Source organism: Arachis hypogaea, chromosome 9, assembly GCF_003086295.3.
Source record: "Arachis hypogaea cultivar Tifrunner chromosome 9, arahy.Tifrunner.gnm2.J5K5, whole genome shotgun sequence".
Taxonomy (NCBI): domain Eukaryota; kingdom Viridiplantae; phylum Streptophyta; class Magnoliopsida; order Fabales; family Fabaceae; genus Arachis; species Arachis hypogaea.
The window spans coordinates 18,222,678-18,242,657 of NC_092044.1; the positions used below are offsets into that span (position 1 = coordinate 18,222,678).

Below are 19,980 nucleotides of genomic sequence, written 5' to 3' on the forward strand. Positions count from 1 at the left end.
CACGAGAGGAGAATTTACCAAAACATGACATGATTCATGAATTTTTAGGTATCGTTTGTTTTGAGGTATTTGGACGAAAATTGAAAGATTGGGACTCAATATTATGTTTGTTGGCCTATAGACTGGTACTAAAATTTCAGTTTCTATTCCCAAAATTTTAATATTTCAATACCTCCAAAAAGTAGGGACACGGGATACTGAAATTTTTTAAGACGAAAACTGAAACTTTAATAATATTTTATAGCTAAAATACTTCCATTTCAACTAATTAATTCTAATTTTACCCTTTGTGCAAATTAAATTAGAGCTTTATTTTTATTTGAGTTTTTGTCTCCCACTTTACACCAAACATAATACTGAGACTTATTTCAGTCTCTATCTTTTAATTTCTGTCTTTCAATCTCAGTCTCTGTCTTTCTTCTAAATACTACCTTAGGAAACATGAAGCACGACAACTTGAGTACTTAGCTAGAAAATTACTTCTATTTTTCCCTTAGCTTTGTCATAATCTAATGTTATTTATTTGTAAAACAAGTTTAACAAAAAAAAATTATTATAATCCAAATCTTTTTACTATGATTTTAGATCGATTTGGTTTATTTGTTATGATTTTAGTCCTATTTGGTTAATCTTTATTTTAATTCTATTTGTGTTTGGAATTTTGGATTATATTATCTTTTATTAAATTTTGTTGAACTTTTAAAAGATTGAGTTATGGACTCATGGATTGTGTTAATTTTTTAAAGACATTATTCATAAATATTTGCGAGTATTCGTCGCACCTGCTCGGACAATTATACGAAAGAGTAATTCTTCACATCCAAATAAGTTTATGTCTAAGTTCTTTCAAGTGATTTGAGTTATGTATTTCTTTTTCCTGTTTTCTCCCTCCTATGCTTTCAAATTCACGCTTCTTCTTCATTCCGGATGCTATGTCTTCTTCTTTTCCTCCTTTTTAGTTATTTTTCAATTTTGTTACCGTCATCACCAACAACACCTCTTTCTCTTCCTACTCCTCCTCCTCCTCCTCCTCCTATTGGAATTTCGTCTCCTCCTTACTTTTCATTCTCCTCCTCCATCATCATCATCATCATTATCGTCATTGTCTTCTTCTAATAAATATCGTCGTTATCGTTATTATCGAATTTGAATTTATATAATGGAATATTTTCGGTTCATTTGGTATTATAAAATGGTTTCTTTCTAAGCTAATTTTTTGTTCATTCGAGACGCAAGTGTTCCTGAATTCAAATTTATATAATGGATAATTTTCGGTTCATTTGGTATTATACTATGATTTTGATTTGATAATATTTTCGGTTCATTCGAGATACAATTGTTTCTGAATTTGAATTTATATAATAGACCATTTTCGGTTCATTTGGTATTATACAATGGTTTCGTTTTGATAATATTTTCGATTCATTTGATTATCACAGTAAATTAGAATCAATAAAGATGTTAACAAAATATTGGTATTATTGATGATGACGATAATGATGATAGAGGAGAAAGAAGAAAAATAGGAGATCAAAAAATTCAAATAAAAAAAATAGGAAGAGGAGAAGAATGAGAAGGAGGGAATGGATGTAGTGGTATAGTGGTGGTGACGATGACAATAATAAAAAAAAGATGAAGAAAAAGGAGAAGGGGGAGGGGGAGGAGGAAGGGGAAGGGGAAGAAGAGGAGGAGGAGTCCCACAGGGTAAACTAAATGACTTGGATGTAAAATTGTTTTGATGTGTAGTGGGACTCTAAACGAAAAATCTGTAATGGAATGGGATAGGAATAAGGGGAATTTTCATAATCCCTCACCCCCACAGATATCCATCTCTAAATGTGTAAAATAAAACCAATAAATTAGTATATTATCCATCTATAAATATAATAAATCACTTTCTCACAAAAAAAAAAAAAAACATATACATGATTGAAAATAGATATCACTAACTTAAAATATTTCAAACTAATTTAACCTTTTTTTGGATGTGAGATTAGGATTCTCGTAGTGGTTGAATATAAATTTGTAGGATCAGAATACAAGGGGGGAAAACTTCCTTATTTTGGGCCAATATTTCTATAGGAGTGGAAGTGTACCTACAAAAAACCTCGACGTTGAAGTTAGTATAGTCAAGGTTCTGAAAACCGAACCGGTTATCGAACCACTCTAGTTACTGATTTATTGGTTTAGTGGTTCAACCAATTCAACCGTGATCTAACCGAAAAAATCGTTTTATATAAAATAATAAATAAATACTTTAAAACATAATTATAATCTAATATAAATTTTAAAATATTTTCCAATAATGTATTACATCAACCAAAATCTAATGGAACCTTTGATTTCATAATTATTAACAATTTATCATTCATCAGTCATTATATTACTATTGAACTCATTAAGATAGTCACAAAAAAACAAAACAAAAATAAAGAATTAACCAAACCAATAACAAATGTTTGATCATATACTTAACTAGTTAATTGAGTTAATTCAATTCATCTATTACTTCATTGAATTAAAAACATTGAGCACAAAAGGCACAACAATACAGTAAAATTCAGAGTAGAGAAACACGAATACAACATCAGTGAGCAGAGATAATCAATAATCATTCAAAGTGGTTTCTGAACAAAATGTTCATCAGACTCTATAGGAGATGGAACAAAAACCATTTCATCATGCTCCTGAGAAGGGTAGCTTGCAAAATCATATAGTTTCTCTGCCAATTGAGTGCACAAACACAAAAGTTAAAGCACTTACAAGACAGAGGTTATATGCACAAACATTTAATCAATAATAAATAATCAGTAAATCAAAATAATAAAATCACAACACAAAACAGTAGCACAGCAAAATCAGAGCTAATCAATAATCAACTAATCGTTCAACAAAAATTAAAAACACAAAAAATATCTAAATATAAAAAGCCAACATGAAAGTTTGTTATCAATCATCAAAATTTGCAAAAACTCAATCTAAGCATAATTAAATCATAAACCAATGAATCATTAAGAGTTTAAGAGAATCACAAACTCACAATATAAGCATAATTAAATCACAAAACAGTAAAACACAAAACAGAACCTCAACAGCAGCAACACATCACTACCCAAAAAAAAACAATGAAAACCACAAAACAGTAAACACAAAGCAGCACATCAACAGTAGCAGCAGCACATCGCTATCAAAAAATTCACAAGATAGTAAACAAAAAGAAATTCATCACCAACAGGCAGCAACATATCACAACCCCAAAAAGTCACAAAACAGAAAACACAAAACAACAGCAGAGAGCTAATCAATAATCATTAATCAGATAATCATTCATTAAAAACACAAAATATTCAATAATCATTCAATGATTTCTGAAGAACGCATAAAAAATTAAAAAAGATGAAGAACGAGTTAGCTCTAAGTCAATGACCTTCGATAGCAAAGAAGAACGGACGGCGACAGACGATGGTGACAACATTGCGGAAGTTCAAGGTCGTCTTCCTCGGCACACCGACGGCAGAGTTCCGCAACTAGTGCTCTGTGATGCGGTGAGCAGAACTCATTGGGGCTGGAAAGTGAAAAATAAAAAATTATTCAACAAAGTTCACAGTTCAGTTCAGTAACTTCAGTTCACAGTTCACAGAAAAATCAAAAATCACAAATCACAGTTCACATCTCACAGAACTTCACAGAATCGAAAAATTATTCAATTATAGTTAAAGAAAAAATTACCTAGAAACTAGAAGAAATCTTCAACAAAGCACGCAAGATGGAGATACGGAGACAAGGCGCGCCTTCGAACGAGCTTCGATCGGGACAGTGGCTGCGGTGGAATAGAGCTAGCGTCGGCGGCGACGTGGCTGCGCGACGGAGGCTTCCACGTCCGCACGGTGGCTGCGCGGTGGAAGGGAAGGAAGGTTGTGACGGCAACTGGCGCTAGCGATGACTGCGATTTCCACGGCTGAAAGGAAAGCTGGCTGTGCAAACGGAAAGCTGGTTGAAAGGAACTTACGACGGTGAGTGACTTCCACAGACCTTGCGACGGCAGCAGTGGCTGGACGGAGGTTGCGCCGGAAGCTCGAGGTGGAGACTGGGAAGTGGGAACTGAGAGCGAGAGGTGAGAGTGGAGGGCTGGAGGGGAGGCTCTGTGAGTCTGTGGGTGTCTGGGTGAAAGACTAGGGTTCCTCTTTTGGTTCCAAGTCAAAACTCAGCGTTTTTTGGCTTAATTTTAAAAACCGACCAGATTACGGTTTGATTCGACCGACCGATTCCTGACCAATTAAACGGTTCAACTCTGGTTTTTGAATTTGACGATTTTACCTTTTGTTTGAACTGTATTTACTAACGGTTTACAATTTTACTGGTTTGACCGGACAGTTCAAACCAATTTTCTAAATATTGAAGTATAAGTGCATGTTTGGGCGCCATTATTTTGTTTAAAAAATATATTTTTTCAATGAAAAAAGATTTTTTTTTATTTTTTAATGTGTTTGGCAAATTTCTAATAGTAAAAGTAAAAGTACTAGTAAAATAAAAAAAGATCTTTTTTGAAAAGTTGTAATTTACATTTTTTTTAAAAAGATTTTTTTTCTTAAAAAAAATATATTTTTCATGCAATAAATAAACAAAAAAATACTTTTATATTGTTATACCCAAACATAATTGATAGATAAAAAGACCTTTTTACATAAAATATCCAAACATAAAATTACTTTTACTTCTCCATAAGATCTTTTAAAAAAAAATAACTTAAAAAAAGACCTTTTTTTAGAAGCTCATCCAAACAAGCCCTAAGAAGAATAAGAATTAGGATTAAAAAAATATACTTTGAAAAATATTTTATAGTATTTGGAGAAAATATCTGAAAAGATTCACATAGATATATATAAAATCTTGTCTAAATATGATTTAGATTATGTTTTTTATAGGCGGACATATCTCCAACAATAAGAACATTCTTAAACCGGTATAATGAGGGCTAATATCTAGGAGTTGCTCTGTAATACTTTCCAACTCTTAAGTATTAAATACTAAATGCATAATCAACTAATCAAGTATTATATAATTAATTAATAAAAGTATAAGAGAAAAAGTAGATTTAAACATATTTTTAAATTAAATCAATCGATTTATATATGAGTAATATTACACATTTAAGTCTTTGTATGAATTAAGTCTAACTAAATTAAATAATAAAATTTAAAATAATACTATTCATAACTAATTTTTGTTGATGTTAGATTAATTTAGTAAGACTTGATTAACAAAAATACTTAAATGTGTAGCATTATTCTTTGTATATATACTAAGGACAAAATTTTAGATACAAAGTGAGCTGTATTAGTAGACTGAGGGAGTAAGTAATTAGTATTAGTATAGTACAATATAATAGACAACTGAACCACATGCATCACATGTTTGAGGTAAAGTCCTCTGTTTGAGTAGCATAAACTGTTCTCAGCCACCGTGACAAATTGATTAAGAATGGCGTATACACAAAGTAGCAAGTTAGTGTCCAAGTAACTAGTCCCTGCATTAAGAATCCATAGTATTCTTTTTTGTTAGAACTCTTTAATCTTTATGACAAAAAAAATAAATAAAAAACAAAGATTGTTGGCATGCATAATGAGAGAGAAATTATTAATAGCTTGACAAACTAATGATAGGCTATGGCGGAAACTTGAGGTAACATGAATAACCTGGCCAAAGATTTCAATATTGGCTTGAGGGTAGTACCAAAGGTTGAAGAGCCTGATGAAACAAGCAAAAGTTATGCATCCATTAGTTATTAATAGACAATATTTCACTTGGTCATGGAGGAGAAATTCTTAGATGTTGATGTTATGTTACATCATGTAAATCTAACAAAGTATCAAAATTATCTATAAAAGATTATGCTGGGAACAAATTACATATGAAAGAACAAAAATTTAAATACTCGCATTTTGTTAGATTTAACTTCTAAGTCATTTGGATTATATCTAACGAATTTATGTTCTTTCATGAGTAATTTTGTCAATACATAATCTTTAGCCGATAATTTAAATATTTCACTTATTTTTTAAATATATCACCCACCATTGACTCAATCTCTTATCAAGAATGACATGTCTTATTAGATGTGACAACAAGAGATATTTCTCTACAAGAACAACTAAAAATTTCTCTAGATTCATCATATAGAGGAAAGGGAAAGAGTCAAAAAGCTTTACTTCATTATTGGTATTTCGGCAAGTGGACATGCAAGACCAACAATGCATGCTAAGGTGAAGCCTTGCCATGTTCTATCAAGAAAAAACCATATGAACTCTGCAGCAGCAAAAAATATGTAGGCTTCAATGTTGTCAGCTACTCCAGCTTTGTAAACTTCAGCACTCAGTTCTATAAACAGCGCCAGAAATCTACAAGTTTTGCTAAGTGTTGATAATTCCTTATTTGAAGTAATGCTCATTTCGATTTCTAAAATTGGTTTAATTCTAACCTTTTAAGTTTTAAAATGATTGATTAATTTAGTAAATCTTTGTTATTTCCCAACCAAACTTTTGTCCTACATTTACATCTATTAGTGTAATTTTGATATGAATAGTTAAACAATAAAACTCTACATCCAAGCAAAATATTTAATCAAGTCTAACCAAATTGTTATAACAACTTTTCAAATCACACGCCTCCTTCTCATTCTCGTTCTCCTTCTCCTTTTCTGTTTCTTTCTCCTTCTCCTCCTCCAGTGTTGCATCTTCTTCTTTTCTTTTTCTTTTTCTTATCGTCATCACCAATAAGACTAATATTTTGCAAACATCTTTATTAGTTCTAATTTTTTCTGATGCCATCATTAAATAATTTCGGTTCATTTCTTAATTTATTTCGGTTCATTTGTGTGTTAATTGAGGTTCACTTGATTCTGCTAATAAATATTGACCAATTTTTTTATTTCTTAAGTAATTTCGGTTCATTTCTTAGTTTAATTGAGATTCATTTGAATCCAAAAATGAATTCAATGTGTTTTTATTAACGATTGAGTCTTTTTTACTATTTGTTTAAATCTGAACTAATTTTAATTCATTTGTGTGCTAATTGAGGTTTACTTAATGCTACTGATAAGTATTGACCAAATTTTTTATTTCTTAAGTAATTTCAGTTCATTTCTTAATTTAATTGAGGTTCATTTGGATTCAAAAATAAATTTGATGTTTTTTGTTGATGATTGAGTTTTTTTTTACTACTTGTTCAAATCTGACCTAATTGAATGGAATAGAGTAGAATCTAATGTAATTGAATAAAGTGATAACGAATAATTTCATTCTTCTTTGCTAAAAAATTTGGCCAATACTTATCAGCAGTATCAAGTAAACCTCAATTAACACAAATACGTCGAATTTATTTCTAGATCCAAATGAATCTCAATTAAACTAAAAAATGAATCGAAATTACTTAAGGAATAACAAAAATATGGTCAATACTTATCAGCAGCATCAGGTAAACCTCAATTAACACACAAATGAACCGAAATTAGTTCAGTTTTGAACAAGCCGTTAAAAAAACTCAATCATCAACAAAAATGCATATAATTTATTTCTAGATTCAAATGAACCTCAATTAAACTACAAAATAAACCGAAATTACTTAAGGAATAAAAAATTTGGTCAATACTTATCAGCAGTATCAAATGAACCTCAATTAATTCACAAATAAACTGAAATAAACTAAAAATTGAATCAAAATTATTTAATGATAACACTAAAGAAGATCAAAACCAATAAAGATATTGGCAATTGTTTGTTATGACGATAACGAAAGAGAAGAAAAATCTACGTGGGCGAAGAAAAAGAGGAGGAGGGGAGAAAGAAGACGAAAAAAGATATGTTTTGCGTTATTGAAATGCGTGTACACACACGCCGGTGTGATAAAAGTAATTTTTTTGTTAAGTTTGAACCAACTTGATTAGATTTAGTTGCTAAAAACACTTGAATATGTAACTGGACTGATAGTTAAATGTTACTTTGGAACAGATATGGATATACTTTTTACTATGGCCAATATAAAAATTGGTATACACTAATTAAATTGCATAAATTAATTTCAAATAAGATATTGTGATTAACAGATCAGGTGACAGTAGACGGTAGTAGAGTGGAATCACATCAGCATTGCTAAGGTTGCTTCAATTGCTATCTGGTGAGAGACTGCAATTGAAAATCATGTTGACCACATCATGTGTGATTTATCATTTGTGCAATGTAATTAATTATTATTTGAAAAATTATTTGTATTTATTGTAAGTACGAGGATAGGGTATATACAAAGAAGGGTGGTAGGTACTTACATGAATGAGGTAATTGTCTTAGGCAAGCTTCCCTCTTGAACCTTGTTCAACACCTTCTCGTCTATGTAGAGTTGAATCAAACCAACGGTGCAGTAAAAAGTCCCCAGTAAGAAAGGAACCTATTAATTAATTTTATGATATTTTATCAGGTCACAAATACTAGAGCTAATAAAAACATCAAGTTTAATTTTAATGTTATATTGACAGTATAAATGTTTTACACAATCTTCAAATTACATACTGTTCATTTATATGACCAAAGTAAATATAAAAAATTGTTATTTTGACTGACATGATAATATGTAATTGAATACACATGTAAAATTATTCATGGTCAAAATTAAATTCGAAAATATATCTATACTACACTAGGTATAAAAGTTAAATTCATATAAAAATTATTGAAATTTTTTGTATTGATCGAGTGAATGGTGTGATTGAATTTAGTCTGTCGATACATTAAAACTAAACTTATTTAATCTATTGTCTGATCAACAAATATAATTAAATTTTACATCAACGGCTTGAATGGTAAATATAAATAAGTAAACGAATATAATTAGATAACAAAGATATAGAGAAAATTGTAAGAGGGAACCCACCCAGATATTAGTGTGTAGTGGACCTATATTAATGGAGCCTGCTTGGTACACAACAAGATTGACCCTTGAGTGAAGACCATCGAGAAGGGGACCAAGGAAGAAGCCTGTGCCAAATAGAGCAACTGCCACCGAAGGCGAAGGCCATGTTTGGCTCTCACGTTTAAGAGCACACTCACACCTACCCTTAATAAGATGGCTACCTGTTCTTGTTGCAGTGCACACTCTACGGAGTGGATAATTACGGGAGTGGATTGTACGATTAATATTATAACCTAAAAGATAAGAAGAGGAACCAGATGCAACAAGGTATTGCATCTTTAATGTTTCGGATTGACGAGAACAAAGGGATTGTGCTCTGTTTTATTAATTATTACCAGTACCACTCTGACTCTTGAATTTCCTTCTATTAAATGTCTTTTTGGTGACCACAAATATATTTTCCTATTTTGCTTTTAAGAAATACAATAAATACGGGAATATTATGGCTTCCAAAGAGACAAATCGTAGATCTATTATCTATCCATGTTTCTGTAAGCAGCCAAATCTTTTCTCTAGTATTTCTTCGTTTTGGTTTTTTTTTTTTTCAATTTTTTGATCCTGTAATTCTTTGTTTTAAATAGAGTTGACAATGAATCAGAATCAAAATCAAAACAATCTTGAAACCCAACTCAAATTGTTGGATTTTGATTGCCTCCTTTACCGTTTTGCCAAAAGAGTACGTTTTTTCCATGTACATGTCATTTTATTTCCCTTATACTAATTGTTGTGCTTCTACTAGTTAGCCCTACTAGTACACATTATTTAAAAAACATAACACAATAAACAACTTGAATTGATCTAGATATTAGCTAATTAGTCTACTTAAACAAACTATGGGGATTCGAATCTCGCCTTTTGCATACAACAACCCAATGGCCAATAACAAACTCTTAAATGAAGCTATGATCCGCGACGAATTAATATTAACCTGCCAGATTGGGAGGGGTGGGGGCAATATTAAGAAAGTTTAATATACTCTTTCAGTGGATACTGGATAATAGTTGTAAAAGAAAAAACATGATTTTACATTCAAGCATGGCAAATCCTACATCCTATATTCCTATCAGGCAAATGAACAAGTTTCAACCTGAAATATTAACATAAACTTTCTACAAATAACTAGAATTCACAAAACCTAAATTTAATTACATATAATCCTAACATCCTAACAGGGAGCTTGTCTGATCAGAAGCAACTACCAACTACCCATACATGGTGAAGATGCCAGTTCCATTGGACTTCTATGTTCCATTTTGCGATAAATACCACCATAAAAGAAATCAGTTTGTCTAAACTAGTGTTACAGATCGAAAAATCTCTCCAGTCGCCATCTGAAGATTAACAAGAAAAAAAGTTCATATAGTAAATATAAAGCACTAATAAGATTCGTAGTGGTGGTCCAAACAAGCAAAAGGAAAAAGAATGTAGAAAGCCAGATCATTTATTTAAATTTATCTGCCAAAATGGGTCAAACATAATTGAGAATTGGATGAGTGAGTAGGTCATGCCATTTAATTGATTCAGCAACCAACACTGCTTGCTTTTCCAAAAAAATAACGGGCAACACTTTCTAGTAAATTTAAAATAAGATAAAATAACAAGTACCATAATAATGTTGAAGCGCATCAGATATTAATATACCGGCAATACCTTCAATGCACTCGAATTAAGATGTATAAATGATATAAACTGAAAGGTACATAACAAATAATAAGGTTTTAAGTTGCACTATGAAATTTACACCATTTGATTGCATGGTGCATCGAACACCAAGTTAAAATAACATAGAAATTAAAATAACATAGAAAATAAGTAATTAGTGGATATATGCATTATAGAAGAATAGTGACCAAGTTTTGTTTTCTGGCATAAACTGAAGATCTTACCAGAAAACTAAAAATCAGAGGCCTTTAATTTTCTGGGTCTTTTAGACTGGGCTGGCGATGATGGTGCTTCTGAAAGCCGTCCAGGTGCCTAAACTTGCAAAATTTCCAAGATCAATAGAAATGTAAGATGAAATTGCCCAAAAATAAGTAAGAAAAAACAGCAGAGGGAAGAATAATTGAACGAAACTAATATATAGTCACGCACCTTGCGCTTTTGGTCCCTTTTGCCAGTCCTCTCCACTGAAACATGCACGTTTTAATAGAAGGTAGATAAAATTCCAAGCAATAGATAAATCAGGTTGCAGGTGCATAGTTCATTACCTCCAAAACTTGAGTCAGGAACAAATGTTCTATCCTGCTCACCATTATGAAAATGCTATCAGTCGTTTCAGAATCACAAACTTACGAAAAAAGAATAGCATGCTTGGAGAATAAAAACATTGATAAGTAGTCACAAAGACCAAATGAAACTAGATTCCCTACCTTTGGTGTTCCTGGTGTTTCAGTGAAGGACCCTTCACGAAAAGGCAAACCTTCAGCCTCCTTATATTGCAGCTGAAACAAATATCATTAATTCATAACAAGTAATTCAAAGGTAAGCATAAAATAAATTAATGCATTCCATATAGAAAATTTACTTTCGACAGAATACTATATACCTGCTTTTGAAGATTCAACAAAGTTAGTATTTCTTTCCTTAGTTCAAGATGTTCAGCACAAACGGCTTTTGTTGGAACCCTTGGTTTCAAATTGACCTTCAGCCAAAGTGAACAATTAGAGGAAATAAAGGCATCACAAAGAATGAGCATTTTTGTTACATATGTGATTGGGCTTTGTAAGAGTTTAGGTAATCTACAGCCCTGCTAAAACAGTCACGAATTTAATAATTGTAAATCATTCTCTCTCCTGAGTAAAGAATACAAGTGTTTCTTACATTGTCAAAAATAACAGCAACTACTACACGCCAGCACTGAAGATTTAAAAAAAAAGGGAATATATCAACAGGATTAAAGTCAAGGGAGTATGGACAAACCCCAAGGTCTTGCAAAGTTTGTTCAACCCGTTTGATAGTTCGCAATCCAGCAGTTGAGCTTGCAGCTTGCAACATTTGCTCAAGTGCATAGGTCCTCAGATATAAACGAAGCTGAAATATTCTTACTATTAGATTACACACAAACATTATTTGAATCACTGGATCAATACTAGGACAAATTTCATAAACCTGAGTAAAAGAATCCAGTATATTCTCTACCATTTTCAGGGGTCCAAGAAGAGGAAAGGGAAAACAGAGCTGGTTTAAGTAGACAACGGTGAAGAGAAAGAGACAGATGATATGCGAATGGAAACCTTTTGTTTAACTTACAATGTGAAGAGAAGCCAGAGTTGATGCATTCTCGGTTGACAATGGAGGCGGCACAGGTATCAATGGATGTTGCGCATTCGATGGAGGTGGAGACACAGTATCACCCGGGATAGTCCTCTCAGTAACTTCTACACCAGCATTTGGAGCAACAGCCATCTCAGATTCTTGAGAAACCTAAATAGATGAAGAATGAGACGCTTGATATCATTAATTAAAGGCACAGATGCATGTACAGCATGCGAGTGACACTTGGAAATTTCAATGAATTTTAGCCTCAATGGCTCAGTTACATAATAACAAACACAGAACAGCTAAACCATCAGCCATCGCTCACGATAATTTATTGTCGGTATAAATGATTCAAATTACATTTGTTTCCAGCTCTAACTTGGTTCGCAGATCCCCAAAAAAACCAGTCACCATAGATATTTGTTTGATACATAAATATGCCAATTAAAATATTACCAATTATTTGAAGTTCATGGTCAGGATTTCAGAAACAATTAATCACAAGACCATAATGACTGGAACATACGATTAATTCTTGATAGCAAGTTCTGGTATCGTCTTATAATTACAGATGTCACAGACAACCAATTTTAAAAATTTACCTTAGCAGGTATGCGTGACTGAGCTATTCTTTTTGCTTCAGCAAGAACCTGCATAAAACAATAGCAACAGATAGACAGATAACTAAATTAACTTCATTAGCCATGAAGCAATAACCGTAGGAAATCAATAATATAAAACCTCTTCATCTCTTTGCTCTTGTTGCCTTGTTTGAGAGAGGACCAGGGACATTGCTCGTTTCCTCTCCACATCACGTGAAATATTATATGGTTCCTACATTGAGGAACAAGAATAAGAATACTCATTACATAATGCATCTAAAACCTCATTCTCTTCATAAACAGCCAAATTGGAATGTTAAAGCCGTGTTTAAAAAGCAGATCTGAAATGGCCAGTAGGACCAGATTAGCCAGGACTATTCCATTAGTAGGCCAAACAGCCCAAACCTCCAAACTGGTAGTTCACAAATCAGTATAGAATCATTATCCATGAACTGGTGTATTAGTATTTTGAAGTCAAATATCTCAGCAGAACTTATAAAGGGAACTATATACTTCCAATCAGCCTAGATCCAAATCACAACCCACAACAATAGTCACCAATATAAGAGACCAAAAGAATAGTAACTGCACAAGTTTTATAATCCAACACTAAAACAAAACAAAATAGACATAGACATGTGAAAAAGAAAAAGAAGAAAAACAATAGATAGTGAAACATGACAAAAGAAAGAAAAGTATAGAAGTCAAAACAAAATGAAATTACTCTGGAATGGTATTGAATTGTGAGAATCACATCACAATTTAGAGAAATTATGATTCAAAGCATACATGATACAAGTAAAGTAGTAAACATATACTATTGATAAATATCATGCTATAAAAGTAAAAGTGTTAAGATATGTAAGTTAATATTTTTATTAATTACAATAATACAAACATTCAATAAAAATTACAGTGCATATGGAATAGGAGGCATGGTGGTACATTTTATTTCATGTTCTTTAAAAGAGAATGTCTTTACTGCAACACTGCTAAATTATTCATAAGTTTTGCCATACCTTAACAAGAGGATGTGCTGCAATATCCACAGAAGATGGATTCCTAGCAATTAATAAAGCCCGTGATACTACAAAGCCAGGCGAAATAACATACCAAAATCAAATTTAAATGTTTCATTTAATCGCTTTATGTTATAATCTACTAATCTCTATACTAAACAACCAAAACTCCAGTGTGTGAACCAAAAAGAAGATAAATTATCAGAAAGCAACAGATAATATTAGTTAAGTGAATATACATACCGCTATAATATCGATCCTTCAATTCTTCTAGAGTCCGAGATGATGGGAACCTATCAGCTATGACAATGAATCGGAGATCAAATTGTTCGCACAAGTCAAACAGCTGATCTGTCTCTTCCTTGGTCCACCTCTACAAAGATATAATATGATGGAGGAGATCAACACATTAACACCTCTTAACAGATATAGATATAAAGATAGTTGTAGAATGTCCACATGTTTCAACTTTCAAAACCACACAGAATTATAGTGGCAGTTAAAAAATTACCTTCACAAATGAGATTACAATAGTGTAAATGAAACAAATGCAACACAGGTAGACTTTAGACATCGGGGCTAAGGCCCAACTATTTTGATCACGAATTTATATATATCCAATGGTTATTGCAATACAAGTGGTTTCAGAGACCGCAAGCTCAAAATAATTCTGGAAATGAAATTCTGTTCCTTGAAGCATTAAAAGTGGTCATCGACATATATGCAAACTCATAGACGAAGTTTCTATGTAACTGAACAAAAATGCAATTTTCACATGATACTTACAGGATCTGTCAAATACTTCTCATATTCCTCATCTGTGTATCTTGTAATGTCAACAGACTGCACCACAGTATGTAAAATAAGCTTTAATCATGTAAAGAGAGAGAGAGAGAGAGAGAGCATCAAGGTAATGCTTGAAGTCCGAACCTATATTTACCTTGTTATACTTGGCAAAAGAATAGTCACCAGTTGGTGGAACACCATTTACAACTCGGACCTGCAATAAGAAACACATAACTATAACTTTCATGCTCAGTCGTGTTTATCCAACATTCCGCTCTCTCCCTCAGTTAGTTAGAGCAATTGTATTTAGTTAGAATTTAGTTACTGTTTTGTGCTTGTATATATACCACCAGCTAGAGTTTGAATCAATACAACTAATTCATTTTCTTTCCCCCAATTCTTCGATCTCTGTCACCTTCTAACAAGTATTCTTGCTGCTGAAACTCAAGATATTTCAAGGGTTGGGGACTCTTAAAGGGATCACATTGTTAGTTGGGAGGTTTGCTCTAAATCAAAGATGCTAAGGGGTTTCGGACTCGGTAATTTGGTGTCCAAGAACTAATCATCAGCATCATTTGCCATATGGAATTGCATCAGTTTCTACTCACTTGTTCAGATGTTTTGACTTTTGTAAAGATTCAACAATTTTGCAGTCCTGTAGTATATTTGGTAATAAAAGAATATAGGGATTTTAATAATTCCTTTATTTCTATTATTTTCATTCAGAATAATGTAACTTTTTTTGCTTCTCCTGTGCTCAGCACATGATCTAACACAGTAAGTTAGGAGAAGCGTAGTGACCTAGCTGTTCAGCTATAATTCAGTTAATCATAATCAGAAAACTCCCTCTCCTTCTCCCCCTCCCTCTCCCTCTCTATTCGCCGTCTTCTTCCTTATTATGATCTATTTATTTATTTACAGTGTTACTTTAGTTTACATTCAAAAAGATTGGCATGCTTATTACATAGTGTAAACAGCTAGGTTTGAGCGACATATTTTGTATCTATTATGGACCTCATCCTGTTTCATACAATTCTTTTTTCTTCTCTAAATAAAAAATTTAAAAAAAAAATACTCTCAGAATAAATACAATTTCAGTGGCGGAAGAACTTACCCAATGATAAAGATGAAGATTATCTTTACGAGCAGAACTGGTGAAACCAAGCCACTGCCAAGCGACCTGAAGATAGAAAAAAGAACTCAGATGTTAGATAATGACTTAAAACTGCTAGTCAGAGATGCCTTACGATTAAACTTTTGACAGCATATCACATTTGGAAATTGGCCCCTCTCTCTCTCCCCAAAAGATTCTCAAGCATTACTTTATAGAATCAGAAACATGAAAAAATACTAAATTCCTCAAAATATATGTTTGTTACTTTGTTACTGTCTCAAAACAATGATGCACATGAACACATGTAATCTGTTTGGGTGTTATGATACTAATAAGGAGACAAACACATTTGCCATTAAAAACCAGTTTTGCCACTGATAAGGAGAAAGTTATTGGTGATGAAGGTAATAAGGGTAGAAAGCAGAATTTTAAAAATTTTGAACGTACAAATTCGTAATAAAAATATCTTTCATGATTAATATTTGTGTCCCAACTTTTTGGCAAGAATACTAAATATATATATTTTGTGTATCGTCGTGTGCCAACATGTCCTCCAAAATTTGTCTCTCATTAAACAAACAATAAGCATGTGTCACCGTATCCATGTCTCTGATGGACATGAACAGCAACCAAACAATGTCTCAAAAACTAAGAAGTGCAAATTAATCTGAACCATGGACAGCAGGGTTAGGTGGAGTTTGGATTGAAATTACCATGGATAGGTAAAAAATAATAAATAATAAAGAAAACCAAACTGTTTAAGTATAGGTTCTGTTGGCACTTGAGAGGATATGGAAGTGAGGTGTAAAAGATAAACCTATTAGTCAATTAATTTCCACAAAGAAATCAGTAAAACATAACCCATCCAGAATCCACTTCAATGGATGCATAATTGTGATTGTCAATGAAAAACCATCCCATATTCAGTGATGAAACAACCCATCCCCATTGTCATTGTCACTGAAAAACCAAAGTCTGGCAGTGGTTTTTTATAAAATCTCTCTCCAGGAGTCCAAGGGAATCCAAATTGATTACAGGATTACTATATAGCTTTTAGTTTTCAAATGGAGTGGTGCACATTTGCAAATGGACATCCAATAATTATATTCGTTGATCAATTAACCACCCATTAAATAAACCAAAGCAAATCTATTATAACTATCATTATAACTGGAGTGGATTCAATTGTATTCATAATTTCATATACCGATAAACTAGATGGATGATGGATTGACAGGTCTCAACCCATACGCTAAACTACAATAAAACTTTCAGCAAACTAAAAAGTATTGCAAAGAAATGTTTACTCTACTTCTAAAACTTGAACTATGTTTGTATGAATTTGCAAGAGAAACTGACGAAAGTGAGCAAGTTCTAAAACTTGAACGTTTTATTCAAAGATTAGAATTTGCAGCTTTAAGCCATTGACCTAGTTCAAATCAAACTAACCAAGTATGTTTCTAAATATTTCAAGTAAGGTTACCATGCTGTATCATTGACTAGACTATTAGAGAATAAACAAGAAGGGCATGTCATAAAACAGATAGAAGAAAAGTTAAACCTTTTCGTCTGGCGGAGGCCTTCTTTTCAATTGAGAAGAATCAACAGCAGGCATAAGTGGTGCCAATCCACCCGTAAGCGCATAAACCTATATACAATTCAGTGACCCACATAAGAACCATTAAACAATAGTTAAGAAGAAAAAGTGTTAAATTGGTAAACCCTATGGTACAAAAGGTGGAAAGTGGAAACAGAAAGGGAATGTGATAACCTCACGGGAAATCCCATCGGGTTTTCTCTGAGACTCTTTGGGAGGTCGAGACTTCTTCTCCTGAGGAGGGAACGAATTTTTAGGCAATCCCAAGATGTCTTTGGCATCCATTGCAGAAGCTGCAACATAGAAATTCAGAACCTCTAAACATATATTATTACATTCAAACTTAAAACACAATCGATGTCAAATATACAAAGAAAGTCCTTGACTAATAATAAGGATATTGGTGTATATAAATAGTTATGCTGGGACATTGTAATGCAGAGGGTTATACAGGGAGGGAAATAAATTGATCAAAGGATTAAAACAAGAGCTATGAAATAATTATCGGATAGCCTTGTTTTCAAACTTTTGCATCTTCGGAAGAATCACATTACACTACGTTGCTAATGCCACTTTAGTTACCATTTCCGTGCTGCTGACCGTAACTTAAAACCATGAAAGCTACAATATGTGCGATTTATAAAGGTTTTAATTTGTTTTTCTATTTATTCAAGTACAAGGGATAAGGTATTCCACAACACACCATAGCATTTTTAGCTAAGAGAACAATAGAACTATAGAAGAACCATAAAAAAATTTAAAAAAAAATAGTAGCTAGGAACTTACACCAATGAGGCTATTGTTTTAGGCGAGCTTCTAGAACCCTAGAACCTTGTTTAAGACCCTCTCATCTGTGCAGCAAAAAAATCCCGAGTAAGAAAGGAACCTAATAGTTGTATGACATCATCAGTTTGAAGAAACACAGATGAAACTGCATCCAACAACAATACAAATGAGAACACGAACGGTAAATAAATATATAAATAAATAATTGCTAAATAGATTATTATCACTAAAATTCTTTTTCTAAGAAAATGCTGACTTGCTCCACCATGCTGCTCACCGGAGTTGTCGCTTCTCCACCGTTCGCTCTGGTCACTGTTCTGTTCGCCGGAGCTGGTCGGATGAGGAGCGCAAAAAAATGAAAAGGTAGAGTAAGGAAATAAGGAAAACCCTAAGGCTTTGTTTGGATGTAAGAAACTACCGGGAGAAGAAGAGAGTGGAAAGGAGGGAAGGGAAAGAAAGAAAGAAAGTTGAGTAAAAATTATTATTTTTTTTTTTTTAAAGAAAGAAGAGGTTGTTGGAGTAATTTTTTTTTTTTTTGGTTTATTTCGAATGAAGTGTGAAAGAAAATAAATAGTTAAGTATTAAAATATCAAATTTATTTTTAGGGTATATTGCTAATAACCATGTTTTTTAATTAATATACTGTTTTAAAATTCTTCTTAATATTTTATTGTATAAATACATAATAACATATTTAATGTAAACGTTAGAATTATAATTATATAATAGATATATTAATATTATGCATATATTATAATATATAGGTAAGAATTATATTTTCTATATATATAATGAAAGGAAAAATATACATACATATGTATAAATAGAGAATTATATTTAAGTTTTTTATATAATGGGGATAAATTTTTTTATTTAGTCACTTTAGAAAAAAAATAAGTTAATTTATACCATTAATCATCTTTGGAGTAAGATAATAAAATTCACAAATAATAAATATTATAAATTTAAAAATAATTAAAATATTATTTTATTATTTTATTAACATTGTCATTTTAAAACATCTTTTTTTAATTTTTTAATCCTTCTACCTGTTATATTTCTCTTGTTTTGGCTTTTTTTGGATAGAAGTAAATGAAAATAAAGGAATTAGGGAGGACCGTAGGGAGGGAAAGGAAATAGAGAACTTGAGTTGTTTAGATATAGGAAAATCTGGGAGGAAAAGTAAGTTTAATAATTTAATTTCATTATTTGTTTGGAATAAAGTGTAAAACAAAAAAGAAAGTTAATAGTTAAAATAGTTTCCAAAAAATCGCATGTAAGTTAATTTGATTTTTGAAATACCATACACTTTAAATTAATTTCTATAAATTATAGCTTATAACTATGAGTCAAATTTTTATTTCGTTAATTAAATAATGAAATGTGATATAAGGTGTCCATCTTTTGAAAATGTATATATATAATTTTTTGAGAATCATTTTGACTATTTATACAAATTAAAAATCAAATATCAAAATCAGATTAACTTTTTAACACATATTTTTTTTGTATACTAAGATTATTTACATAAAGTGAAATGAACAAATAGTTATTAATAAATGTCTATTTTAGCTTTAAAAATTTGATATCTAAAATAAAGTTATTATAAGAAAATATCCTCTTAGCATAAAATTTCCTATCCATTTTTTAAAAATATTCTTGGACAAATGATATATTTTCTTAGTTGAAATCATCAAATTTTAAAAATAAAAAAAATTATCATAATTATAAAAAATTATATCAAAATATAATTTATAAAATTATTTTTAAAATTATCTAAATATATGCATATGATTTTTTTTTTGTCAGGAATATATGCATATGATTGAATAATTATATAAACAAAAATCGTACTAA

The 19,980-nt window shown here is 31.6% G+C and overlaps 2 protein-coding genes across 5 annotated transcripts; both read right to left on the reverse strand.

The window, feature by feature from the left end:
- Positions 1–5,257: 5,257 nt before the first annotated feature.
- LOC112710572 (uncharacterized) lies at positions 5,258–9,657 on the reverse strand. Its single transcript, XM_025762849.3, has 5 exons — positions 8,923–9,657; positions 8,321–8,439; positions 6,210–6,398; positions 5,697–5,748; positions 5,258–5,527 (listed from the first exon to the last, which is right to left on the reverse strand). The coding sequence occupies exons 1-5, from the start codon at positions 9,235–9,237 to the stop codon at positions 5,408–5,410; spliced, it is 795 nt and encodes a 264-aa protein (XP_025618634.1). The 5' UTR covers positions 9,238–9,657; the 3' UTR covers positions 5,258–5,407.
- A 261-nt stretch (positions 9,658–9,918) lies between these two features.
- Positions 9,919–18,731, reverse strand: LOC112710571 (SWR1-complex protein 4). Of its 4 annotated transcripts, none has more exons than XM_025762846.3 (19): positions 18,401–18,731; positions 18,124–18,268; positions 17,512–17,630; positions 17,302–17,388; positions 15,741–15,806; positions 14,781–14,840; positions 14,627–14,683; positions 14,084–14,213; positions 13,841–13,908; positions 12,961–13,053; positions 12,822–12,869; positions 12,211–12,384; positions 11,881–11,991; positions 11,507–11,602; positions 11,331–11,402; positions 11,169–11,202; positions 11,053–11,087; positions 10,848–10,935; positions 9,919–10,292 (listed from the first exon to the last, which is right to left on the reverse strand). In XM_025762846.3, the coding sequence occupies exons 3-18, from the start codon at positions 17,620–17,622 to the stop codon at positions 10,855–10,857; spliced, it is 1,323 nt and encodes a 440-aa protein (XP_025618631.1). In that variant the 5' UTR covers positions 17,623–17,630; positions 18,124–18,268; positions 18,401–18,731; the 3' UTR covers positions 9,919–10,292; positions 10,848–10,854. The 4 variants fall into 4 exon arrangements, with proteins under 4 accessions (XP_025618631.1, XP_025618630.1, XP_025618632.1 ...); XM_025762845.3 differs by having other exon boundaries at positions 18,124–18,188; positions 18,401–18,606; XM_025762847.3 differs by having other exon boundaries at positions 18,380–18,596.
- Positions 18,732–19,980: the final 1,249 nt, after the last annotated feature.